The sequence below is a fragment of the Erithacus rubecula genome (genome assembly GCF_903797595.1).
Source record: "Erithacus rubecula genome assembly, chromosome: 27".
NCBI lineage: Eukaryota > Metazoa > Chordata > Aves > Passeriformes > Muscicapidae > Erithacus > Erithacus rubecula.
In genome coordinates, this window is record NC_136679.1 from 2,222,055 (window position 1) to 2,240,782 (window position 18,728).

At 52.6% G+C, this 18,728-nt stretch overlaps 2 protein-coding genes across 2 annotated transcripts; both read left to right on the forward strand.

Moving 5' to 3' along the window:
- The first annotated feature begins 569 nt into the window (after nt 1-569).
- ODAD4 (outer dynein arm docking complex subunit 4) lies at nt 570-9,312 on the forward strand. The gene is made up of 12 exons (XM_079328001.1): nt 570-732; nt 1,085-1,216; nt 1,475-1,628; nt 3,837-3,898; nt 4,550-4,706; nt 5,483-5,707; nt 6,018-6,225; nt 7,651-7,737; nt 7,930-8,126; nt 8,264-8,364; nt 8,564-8,621; nt 9,061-9,312. Exons 1-12 carry the CDS (start codon nt 625-627, stop codon nt 9,156-9,158), a joined length of 1,587 nt encoding a protein of 528 aa, XP_079184127.1. The 5' UTR covers nt 570-624; the 3' UTR covers nt 9,159-9,312.
- A 186-nt stretch (nt 9,313-9,498) lies between these two features.
- Nucleotides 9,499-15,587, forward strand: CNP (2'',3''-cyclic nucleotide 3'' phosphodiesterase). Its single transcript, XM_079328009.1, has 4 exons — nt 9,499-9,638; nt 11,539-12,208; nt 12,759-12,901; nt 13,385-15,587. Exons 1-4 carry the CDS (start codon nt 9,636-9,638, stop codon nt 13,835-13,837), a joined length of 1,269 nt encoding a protein of 422 aa, XP_079184135.1. The 5' UTR covers nt 9,499-9,635; the 3' UTR covers nt 13,838-15,587.
- Nucleotides 15,588-18,728: the final 3,141 nt, after the last annotated feature.

Genomic DNA, 18,728 nt, shown 5'->3' on the forward strand with positions numbered 1-18,728 from the left:
GCTCGGCAGTGCGTGTCTGCCTAGCCTGGCGTGACCGCAGCCCGCCTCCCGCCTGCCGCTGCTCATCTGCCTCGTGGTGACATTTAATGTCACCGGCTCCGAGCGGGACACATGCCCTCCCCCCGCCCTTACTCTGAGTCAACTTGGCAGGAACAAAGTGTTTCGAGCGCTGATCTTGGCGCAGGGTCTGACCCAGCGCCAAAATAAAGTCAGGGCTGGAGCGCTGATGGGAGTGAAGAAGCATTTGCCGTTCGTCATTTATTTGGCCAGGATTAGACCCCCTCAGCGCTGAAACCGGTACCGGGACTAGCGGCGAGCACCAAACCAGCACTGAATAAGCGACTGTAATAGGGAGGCGGTTGCTGTGTCCGGTTCTGCCCGGTGTTCGGCAGTCGCGCTGTACTGAGCGGCCGCACTCCCACCCGCAGGGCTCCGGGAACGCGGGTGGCAGAACAGAAGCGCACGGAGTCGGGCCGGAGGCACGGCGAGCACCGGGCCCGCCCGGGACACCGGCACCGCGCGTGCGCGCCGCCAGCGCCGTGCGTCACTTCCGGGGCGGGCCACCTCACCGGAAGTAAGCGTTGCCTTGTGACGGTTGCTTGGCAACGGCGGCGCAGCGCAGCCATGGCGGACGATGACTTGCCCATCGTCACCTTCGGGAGTCTCATGACCGAGGGGACAGCCCTGAGCCGGCGCGGCCAGCACGACAAGGCTCTGGGCTGCTTCAGTGACGTGAGGGCGCCCACGGCGGGAGGGGCCTGGGGGGGCCGCGGTAACGGGCCGCGGTTCGGTTCAGACAGGGGAAGAGGCAGCAAGAGGGAGAGGCACGGAGGGACGTGTGCCCAGGGGGTCTTGGCAGGAGGGGTGACCCAGATGGGGCAGTTCAGGGACAGGGCAGCGCCTGCAGCACAGAGAAGCTGGGAAACACAAAACTTCAGCAAAATGCTTGTAGTTTTATCTCATCCACCGTCAGGATCCATGTGGGAGCTGTGGCATCAAATACCCGCGGCTGTGTATTGGTGGTGTTGAGCCAGCACAGGTGACATATCCACGTGTGGTGACATGTCCGTGTCTGCGGTTCCAGGCACTGAAGCTGAGAGCAGGAGACAAGCACTGCCTTATCACCCGCTCCAAGTGTTTTCTGAGACTTGGAGACACAGAAAACTCCTTGAAAGATGCTGAAGCCTCACTCCAAATTGACAAGACGTTCTATGAGGTAACCAGCTGAAGGGGCAGGAGGGGCTGGCCTGGATCTGTGGGACCCTGCAGGGTCTGAGCAGAGCTGTGAGGAAGGAGCTCACTCCAAACACCCCTGAGATTTCTATGGCTCTCAGAGCTGTTGATGTGCTCAGACACCTCCAGGTTTGGAAGTTGTTACAACCCTGTGTTCTCACATAAGCCTGACAGGAGTTACTTGACACCCATCAAATTTTCCCTTGATTTCATTAATTTCTTGCCCCAAATGTCGTTTTAGGGGCTTTACCAAAAAGCAGAGGCTCTGTACACCATGGGTGACTTTGAGTTTGCGTTGGTGTTTTACCACCGAGGCCGAAGGCTCCGCCCTGACCTGCACAAGTTCCAGCTGGGCATCAACAAGGCTGAGGAGGCAATTGTCAACTGCATTGGGAGTAAGAAGTGCCACTTTCTGGCCCCCATGAGCCTGGGCAATGGTGTTCAGGGCACAGCTGATGGCAAATCAGCTCTGCAAGTGAGCCAAGAGCCCCAGAGCCCCTCTGCTCCTGGGTCCGTGTTATTTGTGGCAGATAAATCCAGAAGCACCACAAAGAGCCAACCCTGCTCTTTTTTTCTTTTGTTCTTTCTTTCTCCTCTGAGTGTCTTTTCATACACAGTGGCTGACCCCTTTAGTTCTGTAGGTAAATCCTGACACTCCTGTTTCCAAAATCATCGTGGAAGCTTTCCAGAGAACACAGACCAGAGCAGCTCATCTCATCAGTGATTTGCTTGTGGCCTCCCAGTTTGTGAGGGAGGTGACAAGAAAGTTGGAGACACTGTTTACAAGGGCCTGGAATGCCAGGACAAGGGGGAATGGATTCTCACTGCCAGAGGGCAGGGTTGGATGGGATATGGGGAAGAAATTCTTCCCTGTGAGGGTGAAGAGGCTGTGGCACAAATTGTCCAGAGAAGCTGTGGCTGCCCCTGAATCCCTGGAAATGCCCAAGGCCAGATTGGATGGGGCTTGGAGCAGCCTGGAATAGTGGAAGGTGTCCCTGCCCATAGGAGGAGGAATTCCAGGGGATGGAACTGGATGAGCTCTAAAGTTCCTTCCAATCTAAACCATTAATTCCATGGTTCAATGATCCACCTCCAGCACTACATACAGAATTTATTTTGAGACCTTTATCCCTGTATTCAAAGCTTGGAATGAAATGTGCCATGCTACCTCAGACTGGCCTCCTGAAATCCTGACTCTCCTCCAATTTTCATTGCAAAAGAGCAATGAAACTGTTGACTCTTGCAATGAGCTCTGCTTTCACCATTCCTGGCTCACATCACCAAGCAGGTCCTGTAGAGACAGGAAAGGCCAAGGACCTCATGGGCCTCAAAACAAACAGAAAACTCATCCCTTTCCCCTTAGTTTTTCTCTCAGCCCTGCCAGCAGGCACAGACAGGACATGTCCCACTGTGGGCACAGACACACCTCACCTGGAGCTGCCACCTCTGACACGTGAGAGCAGCACCCGTGCAGGGCTCCTCTGGGGCTGCCAAACCTGTGTGGTGGGTTGGAGCTGCTCTGGTGGATCCCAGAGCCTGTCCCTGCCCAGCACCAGGCACACCCCACTCACACCCTACACAGATTCACAGGTAGGCCAGGGCCTCCCTCTCCCAAAATTTCAAAATTCAGCCCTCCCCCAGTGGCAGGGATTAACACGTGCCAGTGGCACCAGAGCCTGCAGCACTTTTATATGGGATAGTTATTTAAAAAACAGGGAAGGTTTCCAGATCTGGCTTGCTTTCCTCCATTCCTGCTGCTTCCTGAGCTTAGCACAATGCTCAGATATCATCACAGCTCCAGCTGAAATCTTCCCAGCTCAATATTCTGAGTCAAGAGTTCTAGCCACCTTTGGAGCCCCTGGGCTAGAAGGATGGATTAAAAAAATATTAAACTCTTATTTTAAATCAGTCAATAGCTCTGAGATACAGAAATAGCTCTGAGATACATGGAAACACGTCAGCATGGATCTGGATGTTTGAACAGTTGGGAAATGCACACACATTAACAGGGTACATCCCAAACTGCTTCCCTGACTCTGCTTCACCTGGATGGATGGGAGCACCTGCTCCTGAGACCTGCCTGTGTCTGTGCTCCTGGTCTGGGCCCCATGGCTGCACTGAAGGGAATTCTGCAGCAGCCTTGGAAGCTCTGTCCTTCCCTCAGTCCAAACAATGAGCTGCTCCTCACTCTTCCCTCCCAGGGTGCAGACAGATGGTGGTACTGGGGGTCAAGTGAAAACACAAAGGGCTTTTTGCCCTAATCAGTGCACAAACCTTTAAAATACCTTTCATTTTATGTCCAGCTGTGATCCCCCCAGAAGAACCTGCATCCTTCTTCAGTTTCCATGCAGGATGTACCCTGTCTGTAGGAATATTGCAACAGGAGCCCCTGGTGCCATGTGAATTAAAATCCCAAGAGGAGCTGGTGCATGAGCTGCATTCCCTGCTCCCAGAACACACCAACACCCCCTATTCCATGGGAAAGAATTAGAAAAGCTTTGGTTGAAACTGAGTGTTTTGGGTTTGGCACCTTTATGGGCTTTTTACTGACAACACCCTGCATGGCAGCTGTGCAGAACTAACAGACTCCTCTGTGTCTGCAGATCCATCCTCAGTGAAGCTGGAGAACAAGGAGGAGCTGTGCTTTGTGAGCAGGCAGGCAGAGGTACAGCACTGGGCTCTTGCTGAAGAAGCTTCTAGAGTTGTTGGAATGCTGAAATGGGCACTAGAGGAGTGACAGTCCCCACAGGGACATGGCTGTGGGGGCAGTGGGCCTGCTGAAGGGCCTCTTGATCATTAAAATACAATGGCCATGAGAGTGTTTGTCACCTGCTTCTAATGCAGGTCTGGCTCAAACCACCCAGAATTTAAGAAGGAAGGCAAGGAACAAAACCTGGAATTTCTCCTCCAGCCATATCTGGGGGTGTTGCCAATCACCCATCTGAAGCTAATGAGTAACATCCCAGAAGTTGAAGAGGCTACAGTTAGCTCCAATATTGACTTTGGGTTTACCTGATGTTTAAGGGTCACAGTTTTGACAATGGACACTTTCTTTATTGCTTCACTTTTTTTGTAGTAGTGTCTTGTTCCTCTGAGAGGCCAGAACTAGTTCTTACCCTTTTTGTAACACCCCTGTGGTCCCCAGGGAGCACAATTGGTTGCAGAGTTTCAGTTGCTCATGGCCAAAGCAGCTGGTGAGACACTGAGTTTTTGCTTTTATTTAAAAAACAAACTGTCTTATGTGGAGTATAAACAGAATTCTGCTCATCCCAGTGTTCCCCACTGATTTTCCCCAACTCCTTTTGCTTTTTTCTAGCTGCAGAGCAAAAAAGACAACCGGAAACAGCAAAACAAACCAAAGGATCAAAAGGATAAAAAACACATTAAAAAGAAGAGTCCAAAAACAGAGCAACAGCTTCTGGGAGAGCTTTATGCTGACAAGGCATTCCTGGAGAAGTTGCTCAAGGACGAAGGTGTTTCTCCTTCTCAGCAGATTCTATTTTTCTTTCATCTCTTTTTTTATTCTTCTGTGTTTATTTTCCTCTTTTATATCCCTGTGACTCTTTGTTAGTTGTACCAGAGCTCACATAGCACATGGAGCCCACACTGGTAGGGACACAGGTTTGCTCATGGGGCTGGGACTCCACTGTGGGTTTGTTGAAAATGCTGTTAAGGTCAAGATGCAGGAGTTGGAGAAGTATCTTATTTTAGAAAAAGGCAGGAAGATTTTCCTTTACTCATGTTTCTTTTTCACGCAGAAATAGAGAAGTGGTTAAGATTTGGATTGCTCACAGGTTTTACAATGTTGCCAGCATTAATTACACACGTGGGCGGCCTGGTTTGCAGGCAGGTAAAAACCCTCTCAGTTTCCATCTGCCAACCTGATCCACAGCACTGTTCAAAGTGCCCTGTCAGTACAGATGTGCCATACAGATGTTCTGTCCCAGAGGACATGTGCTCAGCACAGCTGGCCCCACTGACTGGGCCCCTTCTTGGCTCTGAACAGCAGAGAATACAGCAGATATGAGGCTGGAACACCAGCTCAGCTCACTGAATCACACAGGATGGGTGACAGAGTTTATTGTTAACTCCCCCATTACCTCAGCTCTGAGGAGCACGGGACACTTTCATTTCCAGGACAGCCTGTGTCAGAAAAAAAACCCCAAAAACCATTCCAAATCAATTCCCCACTGAACCGCAGCTCAGATCTGCTGATTCCCACCTCAGATCTATTTTATTTCATTTCCAGATTTGATGCAGAGCAGCACAAGGCAGGGGATCAAAGTCCTGGACCTGGTTTCAGATGGCATCTCGTACCTGAAGCGCCGCCAGGATTTCTGGCAGCAGCAGAAGCCGATTTACGCGCGGCTGCACGAGCGCAGGGCCCTGCGGCGCCAGAGGAAGCGCGACAAGGAACCCAAACCTGCTGAAATTGGCAGATCCATCGAGAAGGAGGTGGAGGATATTGAGCTGTGTAGGTTCCTGGCTGGAAGCTGAGTGCCTCCCATTGCTGTGGGGTGCTCTAATTATTGCCAGGCTTTGTCTGAGGGTTTGCTACTTCAGCAGGTCTCATTTCCCGAGTGTCACAGATAGTTTGGTTTGGAAGGGACCTTAAAGTTCATCCCATTCCACCCCCTCACCATGGGCTGGGACACCTTCCACTATCCCAGGTTGCTCCAAGCCCCATCCAGCCTGGTCTGGAACACTTCCAGGGGTGGGGAATTCACAACTTCTCAGTGTCTCTGTGTCATACCCCAGTGTCAAACTCTGCCCCCTGTCCCCAGTGCTGGCCAGAGGCTCTGCTGAACAAAGCTGCAGGAAAGCTGAACGTTTGCTGAAAAAGATACAAGCATGGTCAGAGGAGGAAGTTCCCAACAAGAATGAGCTGATAGGAAACCTCCACAGCCGCATTGGGAATGCACAGCTGGCAATGGGACAGATGGAGGCAGCCTTGTGCAGCCATAAGATGGATCTGGATTGCGCCAGGCAGAAGTAAGTTCTGGGAAGTTCAGGTGGGTGGAAAAAGGGGAAAGTGCCTCTGTGGGGGTGTTTTAGTATTAGGTGATGTAATTCTCACCTGGGGAGTTTAACAGGGTTACACATTCTGCCCAAGTATTAGGGTGTGTGGTGACTTTTTATCTTCACTATTTCAAAATAAGGAGCCTGAAGCAGATTTTTAAGGACCCACAGCACAGGGCACATCAAAACCTCTGCTGCAGCAAAGCAAAAGGACACAAGTCCCAGTCTCAGCACTCGAATCTTGAGTAGGCACTTTCTTCTCAGGAAGATCAGGCTTGAAATTGCACCAGTTTTCTGCTACATTTTGTCTTAAACTCCTTTTCATAGAGACCATTAAGCATGGCTTGAAATAAAGATCCCTTCCAGGTGCACTTACCTGTCTGCACCAGACACATCCCACAACTCTTCCAGCTGAACCACAGTGGAACAAAATATAGTCTTAGATTTAGCAAGAGTTTGCAAAGCGTGGTGGAAATCATGGAACAGTGACTTGAAGTGATTTGGGACTCAGGTTTGGCAGTAGAGCACTGAGCTTTTAAAATGAGTGGATGTTTCTCGTTTTCAAAAATCCTTTTGGAAACCAATGTTGGTTTAGGAAAAGGCTGCCTCTCTGCTGGTGGTCCCACTCCCCTGAGAAGGGTAAAGGCAGGAATTAGCGGGAGAGGGGTGGGAGGAGATGCCCGGGTTTGGGATCCCTCTAAAGGTGCCGTCAGGACCCGGCGGTGACGGTCGGGCCGCGCCCTCTGCCGGCTGCAGCTGGAGACTCATTAATGACTCATTAACGACTCGTGTTAATGACCCCGAGATAGGAGTGTGAGCTGGACCCACCCAAACCGGTGTGTTTCCATCACTCCCATCGCATTTATCTGCTCCTCGCATAGGGTTTTTCATCTCCAAGGTAAGGGAAGGCAAAGCAGATTCTGAGGATGAGAATGAGGATAATTAAGAAAAAAATTAAAGCCCACAGGGTCTGTTATTACAAAAGGAGCTGCCTGTAGCATAGAACAAAGCTCGGTACAAGCACAGGATCAGGGCTGGTGTCAGGAAACTACAGACACCTTTTTGAAAGATAGAAATCATCCATGAGTTTCAGGGAAACAGAGGCAAAGGAAAGTGGACAGACTTTCCCAAGGACTGCTGGATTTGCACAAAAATTAATAATAATCAAAGGCAAAGCTAAACCATTTCTCCTATGTCTCATGAGATCAGCCAGAGCTGTAGATTAAATAAAAAATTAACCTTGATTTCATGACTTTCAGCCTCACCTGAGCCCTTTACTTCCCAATGCTTCTCTGAGGGCATGGGGAGCACCAAAGGGACCACGAGGCTGAAGAAACCCAGAGTGAGTGAGGAGCAGGAGGATGTCAGTGCCACAATCCATTTGTCTCCCTGTCCCAGCTCTCTGACAGACGCCGAGTCCCGGGCCCTGGACAACATTGGCCACGTGTATGCCCGAATTGGCAAGTTCCAGCAGGCCATCAGCACGTATGTACAGCCCAGCAGCAGAGCAGTCAGGGGGTGGAGTGACCCAGGTCATGGTTCTTCAGTTGTGTTCTCACTGCAGCCAGACCTGGGAACATTTTCACACCCGAACCTTTCGCTGTCACATCAGTGGTTGACTTGTAACTGTACGCAGTGAAGGTTGGTAAAAGTGTGTCTGTCTTACTCTGCTTGAAGCTGGGAGGAGAAGATTCCACTAGCCCAATCCAGCCTGGAGAAGGCCTGGCTGTTCCATGAAATTGGGCGGTGCTACCTCGAGCTGGATAAAGCTGAAGAAGCCCAAAAATACGGGCAGCAGTCCCTGCAGTCAGCAGATGAAGAGGGAGATGTGGAGTGGCAGCTCCACGCCACTGTGCTGGTGGCACAGGCACAAGGTAAAGATGTGGCCACAGGTTTTGCTCCTAGGGTAAAGTAGCTGGTCTGAAAACATCTCTAGGATTTAACAGCAAAAAGAAGTGCTCAGATCAAGACTGGCTTGATTACTTCTTGCTGATATCCTTGTCTGTTGCAGTGAAATTGAAAGACTACCGGTCTGCAATCCTGAATTTTGAAAGGGCTCTGGAGAAGGCGAAGCTTGTGCCCAGTGAAGCTGCTCAAAATGGCATCATTGTGGTAAGGGGGCTGCTGAGGGGAGGAGGAGCTCTGAGCAGCTGAAATCCCAGCTGGGCTACTCCAGCCAGTTATGCCATGGAAATGCAGTTTTACAGTAGGAAGGATTTGGTAATGATAGCAGAGAGCAAAAGAAAATAGGAAAATGTTGGGTATGTAGCTGCATTTCTGGTGCTTTTATTAAGAACTTCATCCCTTTCAGGCCTTGGACAGTGTGAGCAAAAGCTTCATTGCAGAGCTGGAAAAAACCCCACAAGAAGGTACTTGTTCACACCTCTGCACCCAGAAATGGGAAAAAAACCCAGTTTCTTGTTCTGCACATCAGCAGCACCTTAGAATCCCCACAGCACCCATTTCCCTGCAAGTATTGAATTAGAATCAGGGTGGAAGCCCAGCATTGCTTCAGCTGCACTCCCAGGACCGGCCGTGCCCGGCTTAGAGCCGGAGGTGGCAGCGCTCCCTGTGTGTCCCCTGGTGTCACCGATGTCACCCACACCCCGGGGCTTCGGTGGGAGGGTCCTGGCAGGGCGCTGTGCCCGCAGCCCCCGGGGCTGCTCCCTCAGGCTGTGCAGCCCAGCACCTGCTGTCCCTGGACTTAGATGGGAGTGAGAGATTCCTGGTGAGGTTAAAGGAACCCGGGGGCTTGTGCCCAGCTGCTGAGTTCTAGGACTTGGCTTATGTTTCCTTTTCCCTTCCCAGATCGCCCCTTCAGTGAAAACATACAACTCACCCCTGGGAAGCAGGAAGAGAAGGAGAAAGAGGAGCAACAGGCGGGGAATGAAGATGAAAAGCAATAAGAGGAAACCAGAAACGGTACATAAGCAGATGGGAACAATACATATGCAGAGGGAAACGTTAAAGAGGGGGTAAACGGATAAGGAAATAAAGGAGAGCAGTGGGGAAAAGTACAGCCTAGGCGGGGAAGATAAAATAAATATCGAGCAAGCGTCATACCCAGCAGTGGAGTGGTGTGTCCCTGGCAGGGAAGGAGCTGGTCGGAGCCGCCGCCGTGCTCGGAGCGCTGCCTCCCCCCGCCCCGTACCCGCTCTGGCAGCCCACGGGACTGTCCCGCAGCATCCCCGGCACCGGCTGCTCCGCGGCCGGGCGGAGCTGAGCCCCGGGCCCCCCCGCAGGCCCGGGGAGGGCTCGGCCCGGCCCTCGGGGGCGGGCGGGTCCCGGGGCTATGAAAGGAGCCGCGGGCGCGCCCGCCCCAGAGCCGCTTCCCCGCCGCGCCGCTCCGCACCGGCGGCCGCCCCGGAGCCGCTGCCCTCACCATGGTAAGCGGGACAGGCGGGATGGGCACTGGGAGCGGGACTAGCACCGGGATCGGCATCGGGACCGGGACCGCCGCTCCGCCCCGCAAACGTTCCGGTTCCCGGGAGGGCGGAGGCGCCGGCGGCGTGGCCGACACGTGGGCGTTGGGTCTGGGGGGCTCCGAGAACCCCCCGGGGGTCCCTGGCTCCTCTCGGGGGTCCCAGGACACCCTGGGGGCTGCCGGGGCACGGGCAGCGATCGCTCCCTCCAGGCGAGCCCCTGTTCCATGGGGAGCAGGAGACAAGCGGGATCTTTGTGGGGGCGGCTCAATGGGGGATTGTCCGGCCAGACCCCGCTCCCCCGGGCTCTGCGGAGCCTTTGTCCGCCCGGCCCGGCCCGTGAAGGCGCCCGTTGTCCCCGAGCCGGCGGCGAACAATGGCCCGGGGGGGGCCGCGATTGTTCCTTTGTTCCCGGGGCTGAAAAGCGCCTCAGTCCCTTCGGCAGCTGCCGCGGCAGAACAGCGGCCCCGGTCCCCGCCCGCGGGACAGCCCGGTGCGGGGACAGCCTGACCCGGCGCCACCGCAGCACCGGCCCTGCGACCCCCTGCGATAGGGCAGCTGTGCTGCGAGAAGGAGCAGCGCTGCAGGTAACTCACCGGCTTCCTCCCGTGTGAGCACCGTGAGCCCCCAGCCCGCGGGGAAGGCAGCGCGGGGCTCGCTGGGGAGCCCGCAGGTCCCTGCTGCTCTCCATGGGAACTGTGCTCCTGCTCCCACGGCATTTGAAACTAAAACTCATCTAAACCTTCTGGAATAAAGAGATGGGGAAATCAATATCTGAAAAGTGTTTTTTTTTTTTTTAAAGTGCAAACTAGCAAAACATTTTTTGGGCCCAGGCAGAGCAGTTATGATTTACATATAACTTCTTAAATTTTTCATCAAAGGCAAAACTCACTTCTTGGGCATCACTCCCATGGTCTTTGGCTACAGCAGGTCCAGGCTGGGCTGGCCCAGAGGCAGCTGAGGGGGATGGAAAGTTCCTGTATTGACCCAACAAACAGTGTCTGCCTCGTTGATGCTATTGAGGACTCACACAGCTGAAGAAATCCCTCGTTCCCTTTCAGTCCCGTGTTTTCCCAGGCCCTACTGGGAATTATTCTGGGATTCTGCTTACCAGAGCTGCTGGCAGGAGGGGAGGCAGAGCCCGTGCCAGCTCCCAGCAGCATTTCTCGCTCACTGCTGCCAACCACGAGTGTTTCATTTCCCGCAGCACTCGAGGTTTCACTTTCGAGTTCTGCCTAGCACCTGCTGGGAGGGGCTTGGCTTTCCTGGAAACCGTCTCAGTTCCTCTTTTCAAGAGGAGCCCAAATTCCCTCCTGCGAGGAGCTCAGCTGCTGATCCTCAGAGCAGCTCAGAGACATCATCATCCTTGCAGGCTGCTCTAGAAAAGAGCCTCTTCTCTGGAACAGTTTGTGAGTCAGGTGAGGGGACAGGACCATGGCAGCTCTCAACCTGCTGGGACTTTCAGTTCCCCTTGAGCTCCTCCATGGGTCGCTGCCCTCGCCTCCGGCAGCCACAGGGGTTTGTTCAAGCGTTCAGACTAAATGTGTCACACATCTGCCTGGGTGGGGCCTTGTGGCAGCTCATGGTGCCTGAGGAAGCTCTTCCTAGAGGGGCAGGAGTGCAGCTGCTGAGGCCAGAGTGGGGAGCAGGGCTGAACCTTCAGCCCTTGGGTGGGATGCAGGGGATCCCTGCTGTGCATCCAGCCAGGGCAGCTGTGGGAGAAGGTGTCAGCTGAGCAGGGCACCCAAGTGAGGGAGTGTGGGGAGATGCTCCCTGTGCTCCATCTTTTCCACTAAAGGTCCCAGCAGGGCCACGTTCTTTCTGGGGTTCCTGCCCTGCAAAGTGTTTTCTCCTTCCATTTCAGAACAGAGGCTTCTCCAAGAAGAGTCACACTTTCCTGCCTAAAATATTTAGAAAAATGTCTACTCAATCAGCAAAAGAGAGACCTGAGAGTTTGCATTTCCCTTTCCTGGACGATGAAGACACCATCTCCACACTCAAAGAATCCAAAACCCTTTTCATCCTCCGGGGCTTGCCTGGCAGTGGGAAATCCACCCTGGCCCAGGCCATCCACGATCGCTACAAAGACGCCTGCAAGGTCATCTCTGTTGATCACTATAAAATCACACCATTAATAAGAAGCTCCGTTCCTGAAGAGTACTCCAAGGTGGATGAGGATCTAGTTGACTATTGCAAACGGGAGATCAGCGTCATTGTTTTGGATGACACTCACCACGAGCGGGAGCGGCTGGAGCAGCTCTTTGACATTGCTGACAAGTATCGATACAAAGTCATCTTTGCCGAGCCCAAAACCCCCTGGCGCTTGGATTGTCCCCAGCTAAAGGACAAGAATCAATGGAAACTGACTGTGGAAGAGCTGAAGAAGATGAAGCCAAGCTTGGAGAAGGAATTCCTCCCCATGTATTTTGGGTGGTTTTTGAGCAAAAGAAGTTCGGAGATCCTGAGGAAGGCTGGCCAGGCATTCTTGGATGAGCTTGGGAGTCTCAAAGCCTTCAAAAAGGAGAGCAAATACTGTATGTATAATGTTGTCTTACTACATTCTTACCTGTTGATGTTAACAAATCTGATCAGCTTCTAAAGTCAATTTTTAAAGTTGTCAACAAGAAAAGCTTTTTAAAGCTACTAACCTGATCCTCATAGCTGACAAAGTTGCTTTTGTAAGTAAAAATAAATTAGAGACTTTTTCCCAAGTCTGTTTAGCTCTGTCCCCACAGGGCACTGAGCTCGGGTGGCAGCAGCAGGACATGGGACCCTGGGTGTCCCCTGGCTCCAGTGGGTTGGGTGGGAAAAAGGCAAAGAGAGAGAAATGGGAAAGGCTGAGCAATCCCATCCCTTAGGGGACTCTCACATCATCAGGTTTAGGATGAGCCACGATGATGCACAGGAGCTTCTGTTCTCTGGCTCCATTCGGGGTGAGCCTGGGGGGAGGGAGGGGTTTGGTTTCCCACCCAGTGCTCCCCAGCAGTCACAGAGACCAGATGTGAAGGGATCTGAGATGGGACCAGGGCTCTTGGGTTGATATTGGAGGGATCACTTTGTGACATTGCTTACCTATACCTGCAGTTCTTTCTGCTACCGAAGATCCCAAAATAAAAATAGATCTCACCAGCTACTTTGTGAAGAGGCCACCTGGGGTCCTGCACTGCACCACGAAATACACTGAGTTTGGAAAAGCAGCTGGAGCCGAGGAATATGCACAGCAGGAAGTGAGTGCTGGGGTCCCACCTCCTCCCCACACCCCCCGTGTCCCCTCCCTCCCCAGAGGGGTGTCCCTGAGCCTGGGAAAGGGTTGGGGATGGGCTCTGACCCAAGAGACCAAATACAGGACAGGAATAACATCCATGTGGCCTGTGCAGAGAAAACTCCAAATTGTGGAGATGGTGATTGGAAATATATTTTTTGGAAACAGGAAACACTTTCCCTGATCACACACAACTTCCAGCATCATCTCTGACAGCTTGAGCTGAATGAGGATGAACTGAGGTATTCAGATTCCCAGATTTGATTATTTCAGAGCACATAAACCCAGGTTAAATATTGAAATTTGTGAAAGACAAAGATATTACCAGCTCCACATCCACAGAGCTGGGACATCATGCTCTGGGTATTTTGACCATGTCACAGCAAGAAGCAGGGGGACAGTGACCCCAGTACAGCACTAACAGCCCCGTGTGTGTGTCCCTCTCCAGGCTGTGAAGGCTTCCTACGGCAAAGGCTTCACCCTGTCCATCTCGGCTCTGTTCATCACCACAAAGACTGTCGGGGCTCGCATCGAGCTGAGCGAGCAGCAGCTGCTGCTGTGGCCCGGGGACGCCGATAAGATCCTGCCCACGGACGCCCTGCCCCGGGGCAGCCGCGCCCACATCACCCTGGGCTGCGCCAGCGGCGTCGAGGCCGTCCAGACCGGGCTCGACCTGCTGGAGTTTGTCAAGCTGGAAAAAGTGGGCAACAAAGGGGAGCAAGTGGGGGAAATTGGAGGAGGGAAGCTGCTGTATTTTGATAATGGTATGTGGATGCTTGTTCTGTCTAAGAAGATTGATGTGAGGGCGGTGTTCTCGGGATACTATGGGAAGGGAAAACTTGTGCCAACGCAGAGCACCAACAAAAGGGGCTCTGCCTTTAGCTCCTGCACCATCATCTAGGAGCACAGGCAGGGCAGATCCTGGGTTTGTTTTTAAAAGGCAAGTAACTCCTATAACCCTAAAAGTGTAAAGAGAAATAATTCTACCTTTACTAAAGTCAACCCTCCTGCCCACCCCAGCGTGAAGCCTCTGGGGAGTTATCAGAAAAGGAAGAAAACAAGCAACTCCTAACTGAAACTGTCACAGATTTCAATGTGAGTTTTGGAGGGAACCAGCTGGGGTGTTTTCCTGCTTGTTTTCTTCCTTGGAGAAAGATCAACTCTGGGGCTTTTATCGCTTCCCTCTGAACCACAATCGTTGGATCTTTACCTGCTGGCACTGACCGAAGTCTGTCAGTCGCTGGTCTGAGGCCAGGGGAACTGCAGGATGTCCCTCCCCTCCCACCCAGGGACTTTCTGGCAGCCAAACAGGGTCAGAACTAGCGAGACCGAGGCGTGGGGCACTCCTGTCAGGAATCCTGTCCCTACCAAGGGTTTGGTCCCTAAGGACAGACCTTGCTGAGGGCAGCGGGTCCTGGCAGCCCTAATCGCAGGCTGGGCCCACAGCTCCATCCCAGCTCCTGTCCCTCACAGCAGAGATGCTCTGGGGACAGCCAGGAGGGCACTGTGCCAGGTGATTTCTTAAAGATACCAAGCATGGACTTTGGGGAAATCAAGTGAAACACCAGGACAAAAAGCCAAGTCCTGCAAAGTGGCTCCAGCCACATCCCTCCACCTGGTCTGGACCACACACCATCCCCTGTCCTGTAGGGAACAATCCTGCCTTGGCAGGGAGTGGAAGAGATGAACTAATGTCTTTTCCATATTATTTGATAGAAACTAAAATCATGTCTGAAGTACACAACTGGACTTCATGCAAGATTTTACTCCCTTCCTCTAATGCACTTGAATGTTAAGAGTTAGGCTGGAGTAACCCTGTAGTGTAGGAAGTGGAGGCACCATAACTGTGTAACTCACATCTGCTCAAACCTAAACCCTGGCTGGAAGTTACTGACCCAGCACTTCTGTCATTAAATGTTTTATTGAAACTTGGGTTTGTGCTCTGCCAGGCCCTGCCCAGCAGGGTGGTGGCTCCTGGGCATTGTTTAACACAAAGCTCCACTAACAGCCCCAGGTCAAGTCCCAGCTTGACCTCCTGCTCTGGCTCAGGGTCAGGGGAGCAGCAGAGTGACATTAACCCACACTAACACTGTAAATACTGACTGTGTTTGAGGCGTGGGCTGGGCACAGCTCAGCCTGAATCCAATGTTGCTGGGGCAAGGAGCATTTATTTCTCCTCTGACTGTTGAGGCCAAAAGCAGGGAGAGCCTTGGTGCTTTTCTGGTACCAAACGCTCTGCCACGACAGCAAAATACTTCCTGCTGTTCAGAAGCAAAGGATAAGAATAAATTCTCATTATAACATAAAATAGTGAGCTATAAACCCACCCAGAGCACCTGTGACCCTTTGTGGAGGAACCCCCTCCAAGCTTCCACACTGGCAGCAGCCGAGTGCCCAACGCTCAGCTGGGGCCTCTCCTGGCAGAACCTCAAGGGTTTGTTCCACCAAAGCTCCACAAGGTATCTGCCAGCACCTGCTCAGGGGCCAGCTGAGCCCACACCCCCAGCACCCAGATCACTCCAGCACTGGAATACACAGCTGGATTATCTCCTCCATCTGCCTGTTCAAGAACAACAGTGACACTGTCGTCATTTGAGTTTTTATTAGTTTGTACATCATATACAGTTTATAATAAAGTAAAACCGATTGCATATGGGTCTGCTCAGGCTGATTTCCCATACAAACACAGCATCAGGAGTTCTGCTAAGGAAGTAAACAACAAATATTCACATTTTTACCATTCACATCCTAGAAAGGTCCAAGAGGGACAGTTGGTACCGATGCGGAGCCCGGCTGGGAGAGGATGAGGAGTTTGGCAAAGCAATGGGACAGCAATTGCTCCATGCAATTCCCCTTTCCTGCCAGGGAAAGGTTGAGCTATGTACACTGAGGTAAACATTCCGAATCCCAATTCAGATAAATACGGCAGCGCAGGGACAGCTCCTCTCCCAGTGGCTTCGCATCGGTGCCTGGGTTTGTCCTGACTGCTGTGACACTCTGGGTGCTCCCCCACGGCCCCTCAGATGCTGCCTCACCACATTCTGTTCACACTGGGGACAGGGCTGGGCAGTGGGACAGGCTGGGATGGCTGCTGGTCCTGCAGGATCCTGCCCTCCTCAGGTGCAGTGTCCCAGCTCTCAGCAACAGACCACAGCTGTCCCTCCAAGCTTGGATCTGGGTAAGGGAAAATGCCCAGCACTGCTCCAAGAAGGGATAACCCCATCCATGATGGTGGGAATGGGGAGGGCTGGGCCTGCCCAGGAAGGCCAAAGCATTTCACATTGGCTGCCTCAGTCATGCAGGGACCCAGAGTGGCCCCACAGAGCCAAAGGCAGGGACAGCCACCAGCTACTGCCACCTACCCCTGCCACAGCCCTGTGACAGCCACCCAGGGACTAGCACTGCTCCAGGGACACAGCTGTCCTGTTCCCTAGGGAAGAGGAGGGGAGAGGACAAGGCACGAATTTAAACAGGATGAAAACCATCCATTGGAAATAAGAGAATATCTGGAGTTATTACTAAAACTGAGGAAGTCATTTGGAAATGGCAAAGCAGCACATGGCCCAACCCTGTGGCTGTTTGATGGCTGCAGATCCAGGGCCAGTGTGGCTGGACAGGGACTGGCAGCAGCCTCCATGTCAGACACAGCAGGGCAGCACAGCAGCATCCAGTCTGTACCTCAGCAGACACAGACAGTGGAGGGGCCCACTATTCCACAGATAACACTCTTGTACCTCAACAATTGGTCTTTCTCCCATTTTCCAACTTGCATTTCTGCATTTACAACAGCCAGCAGCACTGGTGATTCTGCTCACTGAACACTCCCAGGATCACAAACAAACCAGGAACGTTTCTGTGCAGCCAAAGCAATGAGGAGCCATAAGAGGGTGGCCAGAACAGACCTCACAGTTTTCCAACCCAAACTATTCCATGATTCTGTGAGCATGGCCAGACAAAACCACATCCAAAGCAAAGCCTAACAGCCACACAATTCCTGACCTCCCTGCCAAAACTGCAGTCCTGCAGCAGAGCCCTCACATGCCAGCTCTGCTCACAGCCACACTCCTCACACACTTCTCCCAGAGAAGCTGACAGCCACTAACCAGTTCTCAAGCTGTCCAGAGCATCTACTCCCACCTTGGCTGGTGGAAGATACCCCCTGACACACCAGCCTGGCTCTCAGCCATGGCAGCTCTGCTCCTTCCAGGTCCTTGCTGGCAGCAGCTCTCACAGCATCCCTGGGCAGGAGCTGCCAGGCTGAGAGTGACACCAAAGCTGTGTCCATCCCACCCTGCCTGTGCCTTGGGCAGCCCCCACACCACCATCTCCTGCAGCTCTGTGTGCTCTTTGTCTTCTAGAAACAGCACAGGCACAGCATCACTTGAAGATGCTCAACTGTGATTTCTGCAGCAAATCCCTGCAGCCAGTGGCTCCCTGGAGCTGCAGGACATGCAGGAGGCTGCAAGCACCTGGAGCACTGGCACTCAGCTTCCCTGCAGCTACACCCAACCACAACCCATGGATAATGTCCTGGAATCACCATGTGTGGAGGCAATGCACCAAGCAATGCACAGCTGAGTCTTTTTTTTTTATTTATTTTTTTTTTTGGAAAGAAGCAGAGTTTTGTCTCCCCAAGCCATGCTGGGACATGGTGGAGTGGAGGTCACAGTGCCACTGGACACTGCTGCTGCCCTGAGGTGCCAGGTGCCACCAAGCCCTGCTCTGTGTAGGGGGATCAGGGACTGACCAGGGCCTGGGACACTCTGGGCTGGTGGAAGGTGTCCCTGCCCATGGCAGGGGGTTGGACTTGACAGCCTTTAAAGGCTTCCAGCCCAATCCACTCCATGGTTCTATCCTTTCCCTTCACCTTGATCACATAACAACGCTCTGTAGAAAGTCTTGGCACTCACCATATGAATATTTAACTACATTAAATCATGCATTCATGTACAGGTTATAAATAGCTGCTGTATACATTTTCTCTCCCAGAAACAGAGCTATTCCACTCCTGTGCTCCAAGGAACAGGCTCACTCAGCTTGGAGAGAAGGAAGGGAGGAAGGAAGCTGGTCACACTTTCCTAGGGCAGGGGAGAATGAGAATAAACCCACTGACAGACACAGAACATGGCTCTGCTCAGCAATGGGAGACTGACAACAGCCCAGACTGTACAGTGACATCAACACACACACACACAGGACAAGATGTCATGGAACCAAAATTGCCACTAAACAGGCCTTGTAAACTCTGATTTACAGTGCCAGGAAAGCTGGGGAAGCATCAGTGTGCATAGACCAGTATTTCAGTTCCCACGTGTTCACCATTTCAGAGCCTGAAAAGTGCCAGGACCCAGCAGCTCTCAGTGCACCTGGCTGGGTCCATCCCTCACACACCTGTGAAGGATGTTGGAATAAACGTGGGAGAGTTGGGTTTTGAAAGTATTACTCAGCACTGGTTCACTTAGGAAGCTGAGTTTCAAACGAGCTGTAAAATACTCTATTCTGCAGTGCTAAAATTGAAGCCCTTAAATTTTCCCTCTACGAAAGCAGATTGTCAAGAATCCTGACCAAACACCACAGCAGGACCCCACAGCACCAGCCCTGCTCCAGCCCCTGTCCTGCTGAAGGGCAACCACGCCCTGGGGAGGGAGGGAGGAAGACAAAGAAGTGGCATTCCAGTGATCACCCCTGCAATGAGCTCCCTGCTGTGTTTGCTCTGCTCTGGGAAGGCAAAGCAGGTGTTACAGAGTCACTGGGAGGGTCTCTCAGCACAAACAGCCATTCTCTGAGCTAAC

Bases quoted from the DNA above. Each gene is read 5' to 3' on its own strand.
- ODAD4 (XM_079328001.1), top strand. From the start codon at position 625: ATGGCGGACGATGACTTGCCCATCGTCACCTTCGGGAGTCTCATGACC. The intron at 1,629-3,836 runs GTAAGAAGTGCC...CTGTGTCTGCAG, and splicing joins AATTGTCAACTGCATTGGGA to ATCCATCCTCAGTGAAGCTG. The intron at 8,127-8,263 runs GTAAAGATGTGG...TGTCTGTTGCAG, and splicing joins GCTGGTGGCACAGGCACAAG to TGAAATTGAAAGACTACCGG.
- CNP (XM_079328009.1), top strand. The intron at 12,209-12,758 runs GTATGTATAATG...CTATACCTGCAG, and splicing joins CAAAAAGGAGAGCAAATACT to TTCTTTCTGCTACCGAAGAT. The intron at 12,902-13,384 runs GTGAGTGCTGGG...GTCCCTCTCCAG, and splicing joins AGGAATATGCACAGCAGGAA to GCTGTGAAGGCTTCCTACGG.